At 39.0% G+C, this 21298-nt stretch overlaps 1 protein-coding gene across 14 annotated transcripts in view; it reads right to left on the reverse strand.

Annotated features, from left to right (window-relative positions):
* Positions 1–15907: 15907 nt before the first annotated feature.
* Positions 15908–21298, reverse strand: part of FOXP1 (forkhead box P1) — a 581933-nt gene continuing 576542 nt past the window's right edge. For all 14 annotated transcript variants that reach the window (XM_041764652.1, XM_041764646.1, XM_041764645.1 and 11 more), the window contains one exon: positions 15908–20696. In XM_041764652.1, the coding sequence (XP_041620586.1) occupies positions 20552–20696 (145 nt within the window). In that variant the 3' untranslated portion in view covers positions 15908–20551. The remainder of the gene's footprint in view (positions 20697–21298) is intronic.

The raw sequence follows: 21298 nt of genomic DNA on the forward strand, positions 1-21298 counted from the left end.
ACTACTTTTGTCTTTTAACCTATATATTTGCTATGCAGGTGGTTGATTCACTTTTAGTATATGTTTACTTTTACTAGTGAGGTTTTTTTCCCACAATTTTCCTATTTGTAATTGTAGTCTTTTCTTTTTTCATTTAAAAAGTCTCTTTAACATTTCTTGTAAAGCCAGTTCGTTGTTGGCAAACTCCTTTAGTTTTTGCTTATTTGGGAAACTTCTCATCTCTTCTTCAATTCTGAGTGCTAATCTGGCCAGGTAGAGTATTCTTGGTTACAAGTTTGGTTTTTTTCTTTCAGCACTTTGAATATATTGTGTCACTGCCTTCTGTCCTGTAAAGTTTCTGCTTAAAAATCAGCTGAACGTCTCATGGAGGTTCCCTTGTGTATATCAAGTTGTTTTTCTTTTGCTGGTTTTAAGATTTTTAACTATTGGTACTTTGATCATAACACACCTTGGTGTGGGTCTCTTTGGCTCCCTCTCACCTGGGAGTCTCTGTGCTTTCTGGACTTGGATGTCTGTTTCCTTTGTCACATTGGGAACATTTCAGTCATCATTTCTTTAGATAGTTTTCTTTTTCTCTCTTATCTCCTTCTGGGACTCCTTACTGCAAATGTTAGTAGGCTCAGTATTGTCCTCGAGTCCCTTAAGTTGTCTTCAACTTTTTTAAATTATTTTTTTTTCTTTTTACTCTTCTTATTGGGTGATTTCTAGCATCCTTTTTTGTACATCATAGATACCTTCTTCTGATGTTGATTCCCTGTAGGGTATTTTTCATTTCACTTATTTTAGTCTTCATCTCTGATTGTTTTTTTACTTTATTTTTGGTTCTGCTTTCATCCATTCTTCTCTTGAGTTTAGTGAGCATCTTTATGACCTTTACTTTGAAATTTTTATCTGGTAGATTGCTTGTCCTTGTTTTATGTAGTTATTTTTCTGAATTTCTTGTTCTTTTGTATGGAACATACTCCTCTGTATTCTCATGTTGTCTATTTGTTAGTTTCTGTATAGCAGGGAGATCATTTATGTCTTCTGGTCTTAAAAGAGTGGCTTTATGCAGACGGTGTCCTGTGTGGCACAGTAGTACAAACTCCCCAGTCACCTGCACCAGATGCCCCAGAAGTGATTCCTCTCTGGGTTACTTGCACCCTCCTGTTGTGTCTGGGCTGTGATTAGTATGACTTACTGGTGTGTAGGTCTGCCCCAGGGCAGTTGTCTCTGTGGTCTGGCTGCAAATGCTACAGAGTGCTACTAAGTGTCGCTAGCTCCCAGCTGTCCAACTGAGGGGCTCAGCCAAAACTGTTTCAGACACACATATGTGGGGTATTTGCCCCCAGGATGTAGGGTTTGCCCCCAGGATGACTGGCTATGAGGTTTTGCTGAACTCTTGTAGGTGTTCTAGTGTGCAGGGCTACTTATCCTCCCACCCCAGGGCGAAGGTGCTTATGGGGCTCCAGTGCCAGCTGAGTCTAACTAACATTTGGGAGTGATGAGGCAGTGAACCTTACCAATTTTCTGTGTACTTGTTCTGTCAATTTATAAGAGTTACTGAAATCTCACCATATAATTTTGGAAGTTTTTTACTTTGTGGCTCTATCTGCTTTTGCTCTATGTATTTTTAAGTTCTTTTACTGGGTGCATAAATACTGAGGATTTTTATGCTTTTAATGAGTATCATTATGATTCTTTATTCCTGCTAATATTTTTGCTATGAAATCTACTTAACACAGCTCCTCTAGCTTTCTTTTATATATGGTATATTTATTATTTAGCTTCCTTTTAAATATAGTATATCTTTTCTCACCCACTTTAACCTATTTGCTTTTCATACTTAAATTATGCTTCTTATAGACAGCATTTGGTTGGTATTGCTTTTGTTTACTAACTTGACAATCTCTCCCTTTTAATTGAAGTATTTAGACCATTTACATTTAAAGTCATTGTCAGTATGGTTAGATTTACGTTTGTTACTTTGCTATTGAGTTGTATCTTTGCCATCTGTGCTTTGTTTTCCTTCCTTTTTTTGGACTACTTTTTATTATTCTACTTTACCTCCTGTGTTGGCTTCTTAGCTAAAACTCTCTAATTTTTTTATTTGAGCCATTATTTTGGGATTAATACAACTCCAGTCCATTTTAAGTTTGCATTACATTGCTTCATATTATTATAACTATATAATAATATACTTCCATTTCTTGTCTTCCAATCTTTGTCCTATTATTAAACATTTATTTTTATATATGTTATAAACCTCACAACACATTTTTTTTGTTTAAATAATTCTGTTTTAAAGAAATTTAAATCTAAAAAGCTTACATGTTTACTGAGTTTTACATTTTTGGCATCTTTCATTTCTTTGTATAGATCCATGTTTCCACCTGTTGACATTTTATTTGAAGGACTTTACTGTTTTTGCAGAGCACGTTTGTTGGTGATAAATTCTTTAAGCTTTTGTCTGGCAAAGTAATTCTTTCATCTTTAAAATATTTTTTTCTGGATTTAGAATGCTGGGTTGACAGTTTATTTCAGTATATTAAAGATGTGACTCCGCTGTCTTCTTGTGTTGTTTCTGATGATAAACCTGTAGTCATTTCTACAAAATGTGGGGTTTTGCTCTGGCTACTTTTAAGAGTTTCTTTACCACTCTTTTAGAGTGATTTGATCATAATTTCCCTTGGTTTAGTTTTCTTCAGGGTTCAATCAGTTGGGGCTCACTGTACTTCTTGGACTGTGAGTTTATAGCTTTCAGCAAATTTGGAAGAAAGTTCAGTCATTTCTTCAAAATTTTATGGCCTACTTCCCACTCTATGGATTCCAGTTACATGGAAGTAGTGTTATTTATGTTGTCCCCCAGATCACTAATACACTTTCTAATCTACTCATTTTTTCCTCCTCTAATTTCTCCCTCCCTTTCTTCATACATTCATTCTCTTCCTTTTATTTATTCTCTCTTCTATTTTTTATTTCAGGCAACGTTTATTGCTATGATCTCAAGTTTAATAATCTTTTCTTCTACAATGTCTAAACTGTCATTAATCCCCTCCACGGTATTTTTCAATCAGACAATATCATTTTAATTTCTAGAAATTGAATTTGGGTGTTTAAAAATACCATATATCTGTCTCAATTCAACTTTTTTGAAGATATGAAATATAAGAACTGTTTTAATATTTTCTGCAAACTCATTTGTGTTTGGTAATTCTGAAACAGTTTGAATTTATTGATTTTGTTTTTTCCCCTCCTGGGTTATATATTCTGTTTTCTTTCATGCCTCATAATTTTTTATTGGATACCAGGTGTTGTGAATTTTACCTACGTGGGTACTGAATATATTTTTTAATCCTACCAATATTCTTGAGATTTATTCTGGGATGCCATTAAGTTACTCAGAAGTAGTTATATCTCTTAGTGTGTGGCTTTTAAGATTTGTTAGAGAGTACCTGAACAATGTTTACTCTAGGGCTAATTAACCCATACAAATTTGGGGAATTTTCTGTGTAAGACAAAAGAAGTGCATGGTTTTCTTTGGCATACAGTTCTCCTCACAAATAATTACCTTGAAACTACAAATCAATTAATTTAGATCTTCTATATTTGTGCTGATTTTTTTCTGATTGATTCAATGCAATTTGAGAAGAGAATGTCACAATGTTTTGTCTATTTCTTCCTGTATCTCTAGTCATTGCTCAGTAAGTTTTGGGGCCATGTTGTGCCATTATAATTATTTTTTACTTTTTTCCCCTTCCTTCCTTCCTTCCTTCCTTCATTCCTTCATTCCTTCCTTCCTTCCTTTGTCAGGCTCATAATTTATCTCTTTGTCCATTTAATTTTTTCCCTTCAAATCTTTTTTTTCTTTCCTTCTATTGAAATAGGTATCTGTTTTGTTTGAATTCTTTTTTTTTTGTCTTTTAAATTCATTGCTTTATTTTCAAACTCTATCCTTTTGTTTAAATGTGCTTCTTGTAAGAAAAAAACATTACTAGAGCTTAGCTTGTATTTTTCAGTCTAACATCAGAAGATTTTTATTAAAACTTAATTTGCTTTCATGTTTCTTCTTTCCTATGTACTCTACTCCTCTTTCCAATCCCTGGCCAGCTAGTTTGAATCTTCTCACACAATCTCAGTGGTTACCCTTAATTTATTAATAATCATATATATTATCATGCTTCCCTATGAATTTCTTTTTTTAAAAGATTTTATTTATTTATTCATGATAGACATAGAGAGGGGGGGTGGCAGAGACACAGGCAGAGGGAGAAGCAGGCTCCATGCAGGGAGCCCGACATGGGACTCGATCCCAGGACTCAAGGATCACACCCTGGGCCAAAGGCAGGCGCCAAACTGCTGAGCCACCCAGGGATCCCCTGAATTTGTTATATGTAATAAAAACAACATATTCCCTCTGAATAAGATAACTACTCTAGTTTCCTCTCCCTTTTTCTTTTGTTATACTCTCAGATATGAGTCCATACCTCAGCACTTGCATTTTGGTATCAACTAGAATTTAGTTTTGGATTATTAATAATGTATATTGGTTTTATCCTTGCTTTGTACACAAAAGTAAGCTTTGCTATGTTATTTACTTACTTTCACATAACAAATATGATATTCTCTAGGACATGTTCTCTTTTTTGCTGTAGTATTTCCTTTAGGACCATTCTCTAAAAGATCTATGCTGATAATCTAATTTTGACCTCATCTTTAAAAGACAGCTATCTATCTTGAATACAAACTGTATATCTGAGGTGTCTTATTTTTGTCTCTAAGTTCATGCACCCCTGCAGGTATCAACTAACTTCTTTAATAAAGTGACTTATTTAATAAATAAGTCAAAGCCTTGGGGGAGGGAAAGGGTATTTGACTCTCTAGCATTATAATCTCTTGGGCTTACCCCTACCATTTTTTATTCCCTCCACAACCTGAATATCTCACAGAATTGTCTTGTACTTCCACTTTCAACACTGATGTTTTCTAAGAGTAGACTCCCTTAGTTTAGATTTTGTATACTTCAGGGTACAGAAGAAAAGAGGAGAAGGGAAGGCTTAGGGGAGGCTCTCTCTGCCTATACCTGTGTTACCCATTTTTCACACCATCTGAGTTCTGCACAATTACCCTACTAAATTAAATCTCTTAGTTTCTGGCTCCTATCCATTCCTGAGACCTTCTGGAAAGGAGATCATGGAAATACTTTCCATGTTTCTCCTACCACTCTAAGTACCAGGACCTTCCCAGTGTCTTTTCAAGCCATCCACTAGCACCCTCATTTTCTCATTGTTATCTTTTGGTCATTCCATTGGATATGGGATCCTTTGTCTCTGAGTTAACCCTGGGAAACCCAGTTTAGGTCCTTCCCATTTGAGAATCCTTTTATTTGGCATCTCGACATCTATCCCAGCAGGGACACTGTATCGGCACTTCTAGACTTAACCATCTAAGTTGTACTTATTGTTGCTCCAAATTTTCCTTTCTTCCTGCTGATCAAACTCAGTTCTTTTTGGTTGGAGACACTGATTTTACATCCTACTTCTCTACTTGGAGATTCATAAAATAAAATTTCTTGGGGATTTTGAGATGCCATTCACAAATTTTCATTTTCCCAAACAAAGTCAGAACCAAGAATCGCCAAGTCCCAGTCCCTGGTGTACAAATTGGTGAATTTTAGATTCCAGATGAAACACTTAGGTCTCAAACTGTGGCTTTTATGTATTAACCTAAAAAGTTAAAATGCATATTAATCTAAAAAGATGTTACCTTTGGAAACTATACCAAAGGGAATCAACGATTTTTTTCCTGCCCACCCATTGCCCTCACTTCCTTTCTTTTCAATGCTGATTGTATTGCTTATTTATCAGTGGGATTTGAGATTTCTCCCTGAACAGAATCACTCCAAGAGTAGCTTAGGTCCATAGTGGGATCAGACTCATTTTCCCTGAGTCAATTCAGCACATCCTTTTCCTCAGGTGAAGCCATCAAAGTCTGCAGGGTTGCCTAGGAGGAGACCCACCAAAATCAAATTTCTTCTAGACATAATCCATAGTGCATAAAAATTAATCAAGTCCTACCATGACTTGCTTTATTCATAATACTTAATGGTCATGTAATAGGAGTTTTTATTCAGCAGTTAAAGTTCATAAGTGCGGGTTTTACATGGAGATAGGTATTATGCTGATGGTTTAATTACACACCTTTTTGCACACCAAAGGAAATGGGTTATGCAGGTTTTGTAATTAAGGAAGGACTTCGGAGAGAGAATGAACGTAGGGTGAACTGATCTTTTTGAAAATGTTTATTTTTAAATTAGTAACTCTTTGAAAATGTCCATCCCAGGAAATGATACTTGAGATTAGAAGTTGTTTATATATAAACAACATGCTTGCTTGTTCTCTCTCTCTCCCTCCCTCTCTCCATACACACACACAAACACACACACAATTCTCTAGTTCTCATGATAGAAATTAAAATTTTTCTTTTGTGAACTTAATTTAGCACTAAGTAGTTACTAAATCTTTTTTCCTTCAAGGCTAGCATAAGAGACTTTCCCCATCAATTTTAAGTTCATTAGATAAATTATCTAGTGTTGATGCAAAAAAATGATTGAGCTGGATCTCCAAACTCTTGATTTCATTGAGTCCAAACTATGCAATTTCTCCAAATTAGATTCTCTCTTCATCAGACAAGATTTTCTACCTTGTCCGTGCTGTTGGAACAAAATATGATTTACTCTTTCCTTCCCCTAACACACCCTCCTGCACTTATCCACATCCAACCTCTTCCCTAACTCCAGACTCCTTTGAGCAGCTGCCTACTCAGCATCTCAAGCGGATGATCAGGAAGGTTCTGAGTTTAAAAGTCTAGAAAAACTTATAATATTACCAAAAATCTGTTCCTCTTATTGTCTTCCTAGTTTGGTAAATGACAACTCTATCCTTTTTTTAAAAAGATTTTTTAAATTTATTTATTTATTTATTTATTTATTTACTTACTTACTTACTTACTTACTTACTTACTTACTTACTTACTTTTTTGAGGGGGTGTGGATGAGAGAGAAGGAGAATCAAACTCCCTGATGAGGAGAGAGACTCACACAGGGCCTGATCCCAGGACCCTGAGATCATGACCAGAGTCCAAGGCAGATGCTTAACTGATTGAGCCACCTAGGTGCCCCAACAATTCTATCCTTTCAAATTTATCTCATCAAAAAAACATGGGTTCTCCACTGACCCTTTTTTATTTACCACATTGGACACCATATTTAGCAGCAAGTTTTATTTGCTCTATTTTCAAAATATAGCCCCTTCTCACCATCTCTGCTGCTGCCTCCTGAGTCTTAGCCACTAGTCTTTCTTATAATGGATCCCTCTGCTTCATTTGCTTCCCTATATTATAGTATAGCAAAGGAATCTTTTTAAACTAAGTCATTGGATGCCATGCTTATGCTCATAGCCTCCAATGGCTTCCGTCCCACTGAGAAGAAAAGCAACTGTCTTCATAATGAGGCCATTGATACATATCATCATCTGCTGCTCATTACCTTTCTATCCTGGTTTCTTACCACCCTCGTTCTGATGCTTTGTGTTCCAGCCTAAGAGCCTTTGCCTTTTCTCTTCTAGGTAAAATGCTTCTCTTCCAGAGAAGAGATATCATCTCAGCTTCCGAATATCTACTTGGCTTGCTTCCTTCAGATGTTTATTCAAATCTCACCTTATCATTGTGGCTTTTACTAGTACCATCACCCCACCAGCCCTCTCCCTGGTGCTCTCTATCCCATTGCCCTGCTTTCTTTTTCTGCCAACTACATATCACCATCTAACCTATTATTGCCTGTTTCCCCTTTCTAGAAAGGAAACTTGTGGAGACAGGGGTTATTTTCTGCTTTGTTTACTACTGAATCCCCAGAGCCTAATAAGGTATCTGACACAGAGTAGGTACTCAGTAAAACTGCTTGTTAGATAAATGGTCTGTCTCTAAGGTGTGACTAGATTATAAGCAACTTCAGGGCTGGGAAGTAGGTCTTTCACTGCCTTGAGTTCAATACAATGCTTAGGACACCTGTTGCAGCAGTGGACAGTTGTTTTGGTTTTCCCTGTACAACCATGTTTTTTACAGGGAATAGTTTTACCTTATTCACTCTGATTCTGGTGAGTCTCCTGAACATACATCTCACAGGTATGGCCAGTAGAGGATGTCTCTCCTGCTGTCGGTCATCATGATTGGCTGGGAGATGAGGGGATAACCCAAGTTGGGTCAATCAGAGTCTTCCCATAAACTTCTCCAATGGTGAGAGTAGGGGACATTTGTTCAGGGTTTACAGATAAGGCACTGCCTTCCTTATCACAGAGAGGAAAACAGGGACAGTATTGAAAATATTGAGCAGCTGGTATGCCATGGACAACAATTAGTCAGAATTGGCACTGAACAGAAATAGTGACTCTACCATATAGTTGTGTGTCAGCTGTGTTTCAGCTCCAGACACTCACCTATGGTAGGACAGTGTGAGGTATGTACACAAGACCTAGTGTTTGGGGGTGGGATGGAGGAAGGGAGAGAAACAGACAGATAATGCTTAGTTTGTGGAGAAAGCAGCACATAAAAGTCTACCCTATGAGTCCATTCTTCATGTGTCTCATCTTGTGCCCTTCATTGGCATCTTTCATATTCTTAACTGATATGCTTATTTGAGACTAGGAGTACATTTTTGGAAAAATTCCCAGTTCTGGAAAACCATGTTCCAGTGTTTAATGACCCCTCTCTCTGTTTAGCTGTGGTTCTGCATTGGAACCTTGCATTTAGTCAAGCCTGAAGCCAAATTCCCTTTGATCAAAAAAAAAAAAAATGAGACAAATGATAGAAAATGTATCCAAGTCATTTTCCAATGACCTCAAGAAACTCTCCCTTTCTGGCATCTTGGATTATGTTGGACTTTGTAAGAGCACAAAATCCTAATTTGGCCTCCCTTCTCACCCCAAAGAGATGCCATTTTTCTCCCTAATACCCATTATGTTTTTGGAGTCTTCATTTTATCTGCAACACAACCAAAGAAAATCTAGAACAGAGCTTTGACGTGTCATGTGACTCTCATGAAGCCATGATCAGGATTGGACCAAGCCCTACTTCTGTCTTCAACATCATCTTGCCTACGCTTTCCCTCATGTCTGGAGCTCCAGACATACAGATCTTATAGATTCTTGAACTTGAAATGCTCTTTCCTGCCCTAAGGCCTTCCTGCATGCTGTTCTCTCTGTGAGGTGCCTTCAGCCCCTCAAGACATTCATAGGGACTATTTGAGTACAAAAGACAATACAAGTCCAGGGATATGCACTGAGTGGGGAGCTGAAGTGCTAGTGCTGAGTATCATTGACAGGGTGGGTCCTCCAAAGGAAAACAAGGGGGCTCCACTTGTAGAAAGGAAATGAATGCTAGTGAACTAGGTCTGAATAGCCTGCCTAACTGATTCATACCTTTCTGGTCTTGACTCAGGCTCTTATCCTTGCAGATATTCATTCTCTAAGCTTTCCCCTCAAAAACATATATCTCTGTGTATCACACAATCTTGTGACATTTGAAACTTTAGATTTCTGTTTGAAGTCGATTGCCTAAGTCCTGGCCCCCAGCTGGAGTATAAAAGACATGAGGACAGGCACTGAGTCTGTTTTCTCTCAACATGCTGTCCCATTTTAGGAATCCATTCTGTGGCTTGCTGCATCTTTATAACTATCCTGTAATGTGAGAATGAAAGCTCAGAGAGGTTTAAGTAACTTGCCCATTGTCGAAATCTGAAATCTGGCTTCAGTTCCAGACCCGTGTGCTCCAGCTCCTGACTGCATTCCCCAGCAAGCACATTCAAGGTGGTCCTCCAGGAAACAAGCCTTGTCCCCAAGCTGCTCACGGTTGCTCTAGCATCTTCTCCAGAGACACAGGAATGGGGTTTTGGATAGAGAGGTGATTATCTACCCATTAGAAAGACTTCTAATGTACATCATTAGAAAGACTTTAGGAAGGTATAGGACTGTTCACCATCCGGGCAGGAGCAGAGATTATCCTCTTTGAGGTAAGGCAAGTCAGAAATCCCCTGTGATGCATGGTAGATAGAATCTTTGTTCTACACCCAGGCATTGTCCTCCCACCATTGTGTTTAATACTGGGCACTGCTGGCTGTATGGGGTTCATGTTTAAATGGTTTTCTACACATTACTTCACAGCTTCATAATATACTAAAAATGAACAACAGTGACTCTATTTTAAACCTATATTATCATGTGAACATATCTGCTCCTCAATATAAGATCTGCTCTTTTGTTGAGAGGCAGGTGGCACAATCCAGCACTAATAGATGGGCTGCCAAGCAAACCATGGATGCAATTAACCAACTCTGCAAAGTCTTCCCCATGTGACCTTGGGTGTGTTTTCAAGGAAGCCCCAGTGTCCTCATCTGTAACATGCTGTTGACCACTCCCACCTTCAGGTTTACTGTGAGAATCTTAGAAGTCATAGTGGGTTTGGTTGGCCTTGAAATAGAGTAGAAGGCTCAACAGGGGCAGGTTGTGAAACATGACTGCAGGTGTTCATGCTGCCCCCATCCTTCCCAGCAGGGTCACATTGCTTCCTTCACTCAGCAAATGTGAGCATCCGTTTGTGCTCCTCACGCTGGGGGATGGGAGGGCAGAAGCAAACCATACTGGGAGTGTTTCTGCCAGTAAGGTTGGAGGGAGCCATGCCATTAGGAAAGACACAAATGAATACATAATGTTGAGAGGTGCTGAGTGCAGTGGAAATAATAAAGCGGGCCAAGGGATATGGAATATGGAGGGTAGAGTGGGCAGTTAGGGTGCCACTTACAATGCATGGTCAGAAAGTCCTCTCTGCTGTGCCCTTTAAAAGGAGGGAGGATGTGAGCCATACCAAGAGCCAGGAAAAGAACATCCACTACACAGGGAATAGAAACACCGAGCCTGGAAGCAGAGCGGGCGTGGTGCCCAGGAAGCGCATGGTGTGGCCAGTGCGGCTGGAAGGGAGCCTGGAGAGAAGCCGTGTCCCCACCTGAATGTGCAACTGATTTAGCACCACCTCCTCAGGACTTACCAAGCTGGACTATACACAGCACTCAGATCTGTTAACAATGATTAGAATTATGATTTTGCCATCTGCTTGCTACATGCTAACTGCAGAGCTGATTTTATTTAGTGTTTTTCTATAAATTTCTTTCTAACTCTGCTGGGAAGCCCCATGCCGCTGACATTGCAGCTTTCTTGCCTCTGCTTAGAACTTTTCCCTGCTTCCTGCTAGCTGGCATACTCTTACTCATCCTTTGGGTTCCAGTTAGATACTGTGCTCTGGGAAGCTTCTCTGTGCCTAGCACAACTGGGTGAGGTTCCTACGTATTCCTGTGTCTTTCCCTCTCATTAGCACTTATGCATTACAGTGCACCTTAACTTTCGAGAACTCTCTTCCCAGTGAACCACGGGGTACAGGGAGGCCAAGGCTGTTTATCTTAGTTCCAGTTGTATATCTTAGCATTGGGTTTGAGCAGGTCATTTAATACTTATCTGTGGGTGGATGGCTGGATGGAGCCGTGTGTGCCTGCTAGTGAAATTTGTTCCTAACAGGGCATGTTACAAGGCAGACATCAATTAGACAATTATTACAATGTTGGTGAAATATGGAGTGCCACACGAACCCTCTCGTGCTGAGGCCATAGATTTCATCAAGAAAAGTCCCTACAGGGGAACATGTTATTAAATGTTTAGAATTTTAAAATTAGAAGGAACCCTTTTTGTCATGTACTTAAATGTCCTCAGTTAACAGAAAGAGGAAGGGTAGGACCAAGAGAGGAATTGACTCGTCAAGGTCACCCTAGACTGGTACAGTCAGTGCTGAGATGGTAATCTGGCATTTGGATTCTCTAGCATTGGATTCAAAGAGTGTGCTTGGCACTGTCTACTTCAAAGGTCCTGGGATCCAAACACTGAGATGCTATATTGGATCCTCAGTAGATAAATCCAATGCTTGGGAGGGACTCCGCTGTGCTGTGTTTTGGAGTTTGGGGGTTCCTAGACTTGATGCATTTTGTGGGGAGGAAACTACCGCTTTGATGTGAGAGCTACAAAACCCTTCAGCCTAGGTAAATACTTCTGCAAGTATTTTAACTTCCGGATCAGACATACAAGGCTCCAATGTACTTGGCCGATTTTTTCCCCATCCATAGAGCCCTAAAGTAGTGAGCTTGACTTGAAAATAAATTATTAGTAAACATTTGAAAGTGAGAAACAAATTATTCTCAGAACACTTAGCTCCTTCCTTCAAATACACACTTGAAAATTGCTGAGATTCTGTTCTGTGAGAATGCTTGAATCTCTCCCTAAATCATAACACGGGTAAACTTACCGAAATATTTTTACAATTTTATTAGAGGTTTTAATTCACTGCTTTATCTATCTCTGTTAGACTGCAAAATAGCTTTAAATATTCAAGTGGTAATTAATGAATCTTTTATGTTGCAAATCAAACATTTTCATCTGTGCGCTGGTAGAGTAGCAGTAAGGAAGGATTTCAGGAATAATTATTTCTCCCAATTCCACACCGTTGACTAGCTCTCGTACTTTACGTTTTAGGAGTGGGTTTGCCTTTGTTGCCTAGTGGGGCTAATGCTCAGCACGGACGATGTCTGCTGTCTTTCTGGAGGTCAGGATTTCTTATGCGTTTCCTGCCAGAGACATTCCCGACTAGATGGAAAGTCTTTGAATGTGGAATTTTTGCTTGAGTGCAAAATAATAAAAAGCATGTGTATGTTAAAAAAGGATCAGCTTAATGGCAAATGAGCATTGGCTTACATTAATATTCTATTACAGTAAAAACTTCTATTTAATAAATTTTCTTCAGACTTTTTTTTTTTTTTGCTCCCAGAATCTAACGTATTTTTCTAAGTGGCATGCCAACCTAAAGAAAGTATATACGATACATTTGATTTATGTTAAGTCAATAACGCACACAAGCCATTTAAAATTGTATTTTAAGTGTGGAAATAGCAACCCAAGGAAACACATATAGTACTATACATTCAGAAGGGAGAAGTGTTAGCTTTTCAGGGGCTGAAATGCCTTGCAAATATTATTCTATTTAAAAGATATTTTAAAAATGTGGTGCTTTCTGTCAGATGGCAGTAAAGCAAGTCTGAAATCCTGTCATTTAGTTCAGAACCAAAAATGAAGCTGGTATTAGAGACTTCACATGACAAAATAGTTTTCCTTTCCTCTCTCTACCACTCATGAAAAATGGTGCAGTGAGAGCAGCTCTCAAGAACGTTCCACAAAAGGACCGGCAAATTCTTCATTGGAAGCCACCCTGTGTTCTTCCCTGGCCCTAATTAATACTGGACTCGGTGACATTTATGTATCAGAGCAATAAGCTAAACAGGAAACAATTTATGTCACCTAAAGCTTTTTAACAAATCGATGCAACTATTTGTAATTGCTTGTTTCACAAGATTAAAAGTGCTAAGGCCTGATCTTCGCCCACGGATTTGTGGTCAACCTGACCCGTGCTTCCGTTGTTTAAAAAAAAAGGGGGGTAAGGTTGGGGGGGGCGAGTTGGTGATCAGCACTGACTTCCATCAAGTAATCCATATTGCTAATATTTCTGGAATTTTAATGTAGTTACAATTTATAGCCGATCAAATGTGGTTACCTAAATTGCTGTTGCTAGTAGACAGTTTAACTGTCTTTATTAATTACAGTATAATTTAATGTTTGAGTACCGGCACTTGTGTTGGTCATTTTTACAGCTAGAGCAGTTATCTGCCTTATGACGAACCATTTTAGCATTTTCAATGGAAATTTGCTAATATGATGAGTGATAAAAATGTCACAAGCTGGTAAATAATGATTATTGCTTTGGCTGAAATTAATTCTTGAAAGGCCGGTTACCTTCAAATTAACATTATAACTTGAAGCTTGTCTTTTTCTCCTCCCTATATTCTTGGTAGAAGCCAAAAAAAAGAAAAAGGGGGGGCAGGGAGACCACTGATCATTTCAAATATATATATGGTATTAAGCATCGAATGTCATTTTACCATCAGAATGGAAATAAGACGACATAGGGTTTTGTTTTTTTAAAAAATAAAATACTGTTTAAAAATAAATAAAAGTAGGTTCTATCTAGAGTGATGGCTTTCTAATCCAAATATTGTCCCAGTTAAACCAGTGTTTTTGTATGTAATTTAATTTCCCTCCAGTGTGAATTCTGTCTTAAACCTTTCATCAATCAGTCAGTTGCTTAAATGAAGGTTTGAGATCCAAGTTCACTTTATTTTAATAAAGAATACTTTTATTTGACTCAACTACAATGAAGATGAAAGGTAAATTGTGATAACTACCCTCTATGAAAATATGTAATACTAAAGAAGACAAAATGTAGTAAGTCAAAGACTAATTACACTTGGTTTTAGTCTTTGGGGTGTGTGTGTGGGGGGGAGATTGCTAATATCATGCTGCTGTTTTAATTGATGTGAAATTGGTGCTACGGAGTTTAGGCTCTTTATATAGAAAGGCCTCCATTTAAAAGAAGAACATGTATGTTGGGCTTGCTGCCTCGTTTACCTGAGCTGCCAGCCTTAAATCAATGTGTACAAGAGGGTGCTCCTGCTTCAGAATTCCAGAAACACAATGAAAAAGATCCTGCGCAGCACCAGCCACTTCTCCCCTAATGCATCGTCATACTTGGTTTGGGTCCTTCAGCTTACTCAAATATGTGTACACATTTAATTTTACCAACTGCATATGCTGTAAGCAGTATTTATGTTTAAGCCTGGCATTTAAAGGAATTTCAATTAACCCTAATATTATATTCTTAGTAGCTAGATGAGAATTAAGGGTTCAAATGTTTTATTAATTATCAGACTAGAGGGCTTCTAGACTGTGGCATAACTGTTAATGAAAAGAGGACACTACTTTGCAACTTAATAGCAAAACCTATATTAAAAAAAATTTTTTTTCCCCTAAGACGGGCTTTTCAAAACAATGCTGGGAAAGCAAGCACGCTTACGTGTTCCTCACCGGCAGCCGGTGTTTGGCCGAGGAACAGCAGCTCGGTTAATTTTCAAGTCATCTTTTGGCTTGTGTTATGCTCTCAATTACAGACGGAACGGTTTTATGTTACCCCGGTTTGGCCACTTCAAGTGCTGCTTTCAATATACCTACTTATTTTTTACTGAAAGATGATGCCCAAACTCATTAATCCTTAGAATATATACGACATAATAGTATTAAAGACAAATAGCAGTGTTGTGTGTTTTTTTCCTCAAGGTATGCAGTGAAACAAATCTCGAAATCAGGGTGGTTTTTCTGAATATTTAGTTCCTAAAGCTTCACTGTTTTCTGTACTGGATGTGGTTATCTAGCATACTTTTGATAGAATATTTTTATAAAATCATTTGTTCTAATCTAAGCATTTATCATTATATGCAAAAAGATTTCTTGATGAGAATATTATAGACGGTGCATGTTTTTGACATTAGCATTTTATTTGGATGACTAATCTTGCAGATGTGAAATTTTAATGAATTATTCATGAAATTGCTTTCCTCTGAAATTTTAGTTTGCTCTTAATGCTAGTTATTAAACATTTTGTGTGTGTGTGTGTTTTTTTTTCTGTATAAAATTTGATGAACAAAAATAAGGGTGTGCTTCCTCGGGAGAAAAGGTGGACTATATCTTTTTTAGTTTTTTCCTGTTCCCTAAAGTGGAGACTTAGCACTTTGAAATCCTGAGGATGAGAGCATTAGCCCTCTGTGATGATGAAAGTGTTTAGTTAAGATTGATTTTAATTCTGTGTCGGAAGCAGCTGGTGATAAACCGAAGGCATATGCCTAACATACAAGATCAGCAGGTCAGAAGGGGAAAGAAACTTAGGCTGTCGCGACTTTTTACTACCAGTGTGAACAACCAGCATTTTTATTGCATTTGAGAATGCTATCATGTCAGTAATGAGTACTGACTACACAACATTTTTTTTTTATTGTCTGTATCCACAGACACGGAATGATGGAATTACAGTTGATGTCAAGGAATGAGTTTCTTTTATGCCTTATCAAAACAAAACGAAACAGAAAAAATTCTTGTTACTGGCAGCACAAATCCACGAAGCACCGTGCTCACAGTCCGGACTGTACCATCTTCATCAAGGCTTCTGGGTAGCAGAGATCGTGGGAACTACACTGGGCCCATTAAATGCCTTTAGCAACGTTAAGTCTCATTCTCAGGATAAAAAAGCGAAACCGACATTCAAAACCATCCAAAATATCAAGAGGGGATACCATGAACCAACAGGTACCCAAAAGATTCAAAATTCTTATGAGCATGCTGTTCTTCGTACCCTTGGAAACGGAGCTCAGCTGGAATGTAGAAAGGAGAGGAAATTTTTTTTTAACTTTTTTTTTTCATGATAAAATAGCTAGTGATTTCCATCAATCAGATTTGGGGTGAAGAATCCAAGGTATTCTTTACTGGGTCTGATGGAATGCTGGAAATCGAGGCAGAGCTGTCCGAAGGTGGGGAGGCTGGCGGTCACTCTTCCACATACAGAAGCCTTGATGCTTCATTTCACTGCTGGTTCACTGCAGGCAGTGTCACTCTCTTACAAGGACAGACTCTAGGGACAAGGAGGATGGATTCTCATTCCTGACAGTGCATTTGCCTGATACAAGGGACTAACTCCCTCATGTATGCTTTTCTTTGAAAAAAAAAAAAAAAAAAGTAACAAATTGTCTTTACATCTTGGCACCTTTGTAAAGTTTTCTTTTTTTTTTTTTATACAAAAAGTTCAATAGCTTTGACAACTCCCCATTATTAATCACTACTTCACTGATAAACTTTGAAAGTGTGACCCTGGCATTTCATCATGCAAAATATTTACTGCAGCAGGAGAAAACATTTTTTAAAACAGCATTTTTTTTCTCTTTTCAAATGTATGAACTGGTTTAAGATAGCCAGGAAGGCAGTGGTAGGATAAACACAAGGGATAGGAATGTATCAAAAAACAGATTAACACACATACCCGCGCACACACACACACACACACACACAAATCTGTACAAAATGCTCTGATCAATGAGAACAGAAAAAAAAAAAAATCTGTCAACTATGTTACAATTTAAAAGCCAAAAAAAAAAAAAAAAAAGGTTAGGGAACTTCTCCCTCCCACATGTCAGGAAATGTCATCCAATATTCTTAAAGCAAGGATAACTAAATAAAATACATGTGCAGCATATTCTGCAATCCCATTACATACAGTAGTTTTTTTCCAAAGCTATTTTTTTTTTTAGTATCGTTAATATAAAGCAGTTGCACAAAAAGCAAAGGTGTTTTGACAAACAGGTGTATGCATTTATTCCTTTTTAGGAACAATATCTAAAAAAAGAACCGCCCTCCGCCCTCCCCCAAAAAAGACAAAGATTCACACAGACACATTGGAATATATGTACAACATAATAAACCCCATCCTAAAGAAGCGACTGGAACACCCCCCCAGGGATACAGAATCAGAATTGTAAAAATCATAGTGAAGTTTGCTTGCTGTAAAGCCTGAGAAATTTTTTTTTTCAGTTGGTTCTTCTGCAGGGCTGTGATACCTGCAAAGATATGTAAAATCTAATTTTTCTTTTTTTTTCTTTTTGCTACAGTCTTTAGACTAAGCATGCAAGACATACGACTAAGTGCAACTGAGTGAAATGTATTTTTTTTTTTAATTTTCATCATTCCCTAAAGGTTTGAACTGAGGTATGCGTACTAACAGTTTCTCATGCTGTTATCTTTACTCATGTCTAGCTACACATGCTGAGAATGAACTAATCTACCAGATTTTTATCCTCTTTTGAATACCAAACTAACCAGCAACCACTCAGTTTAGAAGCACAGGGCCCCCTTCCCATGACCCTGTCTGGCTACTGCCTGCACATCATGAAGCTGCCTGGAAAAGTTTAAAAAAAAAAAAAAAAGTCTCGAGTGACCACAGACTGCCCTTTATACAGAAAGCAGAGTGAAGCTTCAAAAGAAACTTGCAAAGAAGTTTTTGTACCAAGCTTATGAGTGGACGGGAGTGTTACTTTTTTTTTTTTTTTTAATGAAAAATGCTGACCAAAGCCTAATCAGGAAAAAAAAAAAAAAAAAAGGAAAAAGGGAAACATTATTAAAAACCAAACAAAAAACTGGAAGATCAATGCCAAGGCAAAGCAAAATTGATGCAGTGATCCTAGCATGGTTCTTAAAACCAAAGTGACATATGATCTCTCTGGAAAAGAAAATATATACTCTAGAAATGCTACTATGTGTTTGAGTTGCATTGTAGAAGCTTTTCTGTTTTCTTTCCACTTTATCTCGACTGTCTCCTTTACTGGTTACTCCCTAATTTTCAGTGGCATTCATTCAGGTTTCTGAGACGGGACTCCCTTCCTTCCTTCGCTCCTGTAACACCTTCAGCAGCCCCGTAACCTCGCTCTATGAGTTTTGGTCTCTGTTGAGGTACAGAACAAGAAAAGAAAAAAAAAAATAACAAAAGTAACAACTTTGGTTCCATTACCTACTTTGTCTGCTAAATTTATTCTATGACGAAGGAGCAGTTCTCTTTCTCAGGTTAGCAATAGCCTAGAACTCATCAATTGCCTCTAAATTCTTTCGCCTCCTTTGATCAACAATAAGAGGATATTTGGCTTCATCAGATAAAGCATAAAACAGAGAACATAATTTACCTTTGTGTAATATCTTTGGTAATTTTAGAAAAAAAAAAAAAAAGGTACAAAGAATATAAATTAAGCTCCGAAAGGCTCTCAAAACTAAAAACAAAAGCTACGGTCCTAGATAAATAAATGAGTGACAGGAAAGTGGGTGCAGAGTGGAAGCGTTGAGGGGTCCTAAGGACTGAGGTTGTACTGACCGGTGACTGTCACGTTCTGTGCGTCATGTATGTTTCTCCAAACGCCCAGGGGCACCACGTGCAGGCCCCCCCCACCCCCTCGATATCTTCTACCGTTAGTTTTGGATACTGGCTTGGTGTGATAATATTGCATAACAAACTGAACTGCAGTACCGAATTTGCACGTTTGAAATGAACACTTTAGCATTAGCTGAACTGAGTCCTCATTAACTTCCATAACAAATTCAATCTGAAATCTAATTTGCATTCAAACAGATTAATGCCACCAAGCAGGTCTGGACTGATGTTTAAATTCAGCGCCGCCGCCACGACTTTCAGCGGAGTTGCTCCTGGAAAGCCAGCTTTTTGGCCATTTTGCAAACAAAGCAACCCATGCTGGTTTGCTAGCATCAGTGACCCTGTGGCCCATGGCAACGTGGTCACCCAAGGGAGAGCCTTCCAACAGCCACACGGTCGCTCTGGAGGAGATCTTGGGGGGGGGACATGCTGCCTAGCTTTCCTTGTGCTGGGAAAATGCTGTGGCACTGATTAACCACGGTGGTCGCTGCAAGAAAGAAAACACCAAAAACCAAAAAACCAAAAAACAAAAAACCCCACCAAAACCAAATCTGAAACAGCCCCCTTCCCACCTCCAATACGGCTTCGTGGAATGAATCTGCATTGTTCCTGGGGTGTCTCTATTATGTTTTTTTTTTTTCTGTCATTCATTCTCTTTCTGGCAGGACTTCACGTCTGTGTGAGAGGACCTTCATGTGTAGAGTGCAGCATTTGGGACCTTTTTGAAAAAAGACCAAAACGGAATGTTTTTTGACTTTGGAGAAAACGTGGTGATGTCTGAAGGGAAACTGGAATGAGTGACAGGAAACTACGAACGAGAAATGACATTCAGCTCTTGTATAATAAAAACACCTATTAACATTCATCACAAGGTACAGAAAACTTGAAGCCTCCGTGAGGCCGTGGGCCCAAATGGAGGCCTGAGGTCAGAACTTAAAATGGTAATAGTAGAAGCGGGGGGTGGGGGGGGAAAAAGCAATACATTAAAAAGTTTGGGATATGACTTTTTAACCCCCTCCCCCCAATACACACACAAAGGCCTTCCCCATCCCAACTGGAAGCAAAACAAAAACAAAACGAACAAAAAAAAAAAAAAAAGGAGTAAAGGCAGTGATAATCAACATGCAGTACTGTGCAAATAGGTCGTCCATTGGAATCCTTAAATTCTGGGCAGAGGCTTGGTCTGCAGCTCGGGTGCACATGCTCAGTTGGGTGTCCTCGTGTCCAACGCTGGCAGGACTGCAGTTCAAAGTCTGCTGCTAGAAGTGAATCAGTTTAGCAAATTTACAACACTGATGTTGACTGTTAAGAGAGGAAAATCCCAAGTACCAAACAAGTCCATCCAATGCACAGAGTACAAATTCCTTTTTTCAACAAAAAGTAGAAAAATCAAAAATACTCCCAAATGGGATTCTTGATGGCACTAAGAGTTAACACGTTTCAGAGTTGTCAAAATGGAGTGAAAATCCTCCCGACTGTACAACAAATGGAGAACAATTTCACTGCTAACTTTTGACGTGTTGTGTTTTGTTTTTGTTTTCCCAATCTTCGTTCTTGGGGTTGGCCCGCCCAGAGACGTTCATTCCATGTCCTCGTTTACTGGTTCGTCTTCGTAATCTCTGTCGTGGTCAAAATCTGGACTGTGGTTGGCTGTTGTCACTAAGGATAGAGGCCCTTCAGCTTCCTCTGGATCGAGGGGCTCTTCTTTGACATGCACAGGATGCCTGGAAGAAATGAAAACAGGTTCGTTCACTTGAGGGTGCCCCGCCTCCCAATCCCCAAGCAGGTTGGGGGCTTTGGGCAGCAAAAGCCACAGTCTAGGACAGTACGGTCCACCGCCACGGGCACTAGCCACATGTGGCTAGCTCAGTGAAAACCCATTAAAACTTGATACAATGTAAATTTGAGTTTCTCAGTTGCACTGGCCACAGGGGGGGCTGGCGGCTACCACACTGGGCAGCCCAGAGATAAAAATTTCCACCATGGCAGAAGGTTCCTTGAGGGCAGTGCCGCTCTAGAATGATCCCTGGCCAGAAGCCGCCTCTCTTCCCTTGGGTGTGTCTCACACTTCAACCCGCACTCAAGTCACACTCAAGTCACGCTGGGCTCTTGTTACAGTGCAGCGTGTGACTCAGCAGGTCTGGGGTGGGGCCCGAGCGTCTGCATCCCTAGCAAGCTCCCAGGCAAGGCTGCTGGCCCGAGGAGGACCACACTTTGAGTGCCAGATAACAGGCCCCGTAGTGGCATCCTGGGTAGAAGAATACAGATCTTCAAATAATTATGTGGAATGAGAATCGGTGATACAATGGTGGTTTGTGGGGACCAC

This window comes from Vulpes lagopus, chromosome 7 (genome assembly GCF_018345385.1).
Source record: "Vulpes lagopus strain Blue_001 chromosome 7, ASM1834538v1, whole genome shotgun sequence".
In the NCBI taxonomy this organism is placed as follows: Eukaryota; Metazoa; Chordata; class Mammalia; order Carnivora; family Canidae; genus Vulpes; species Vulpes lagopus.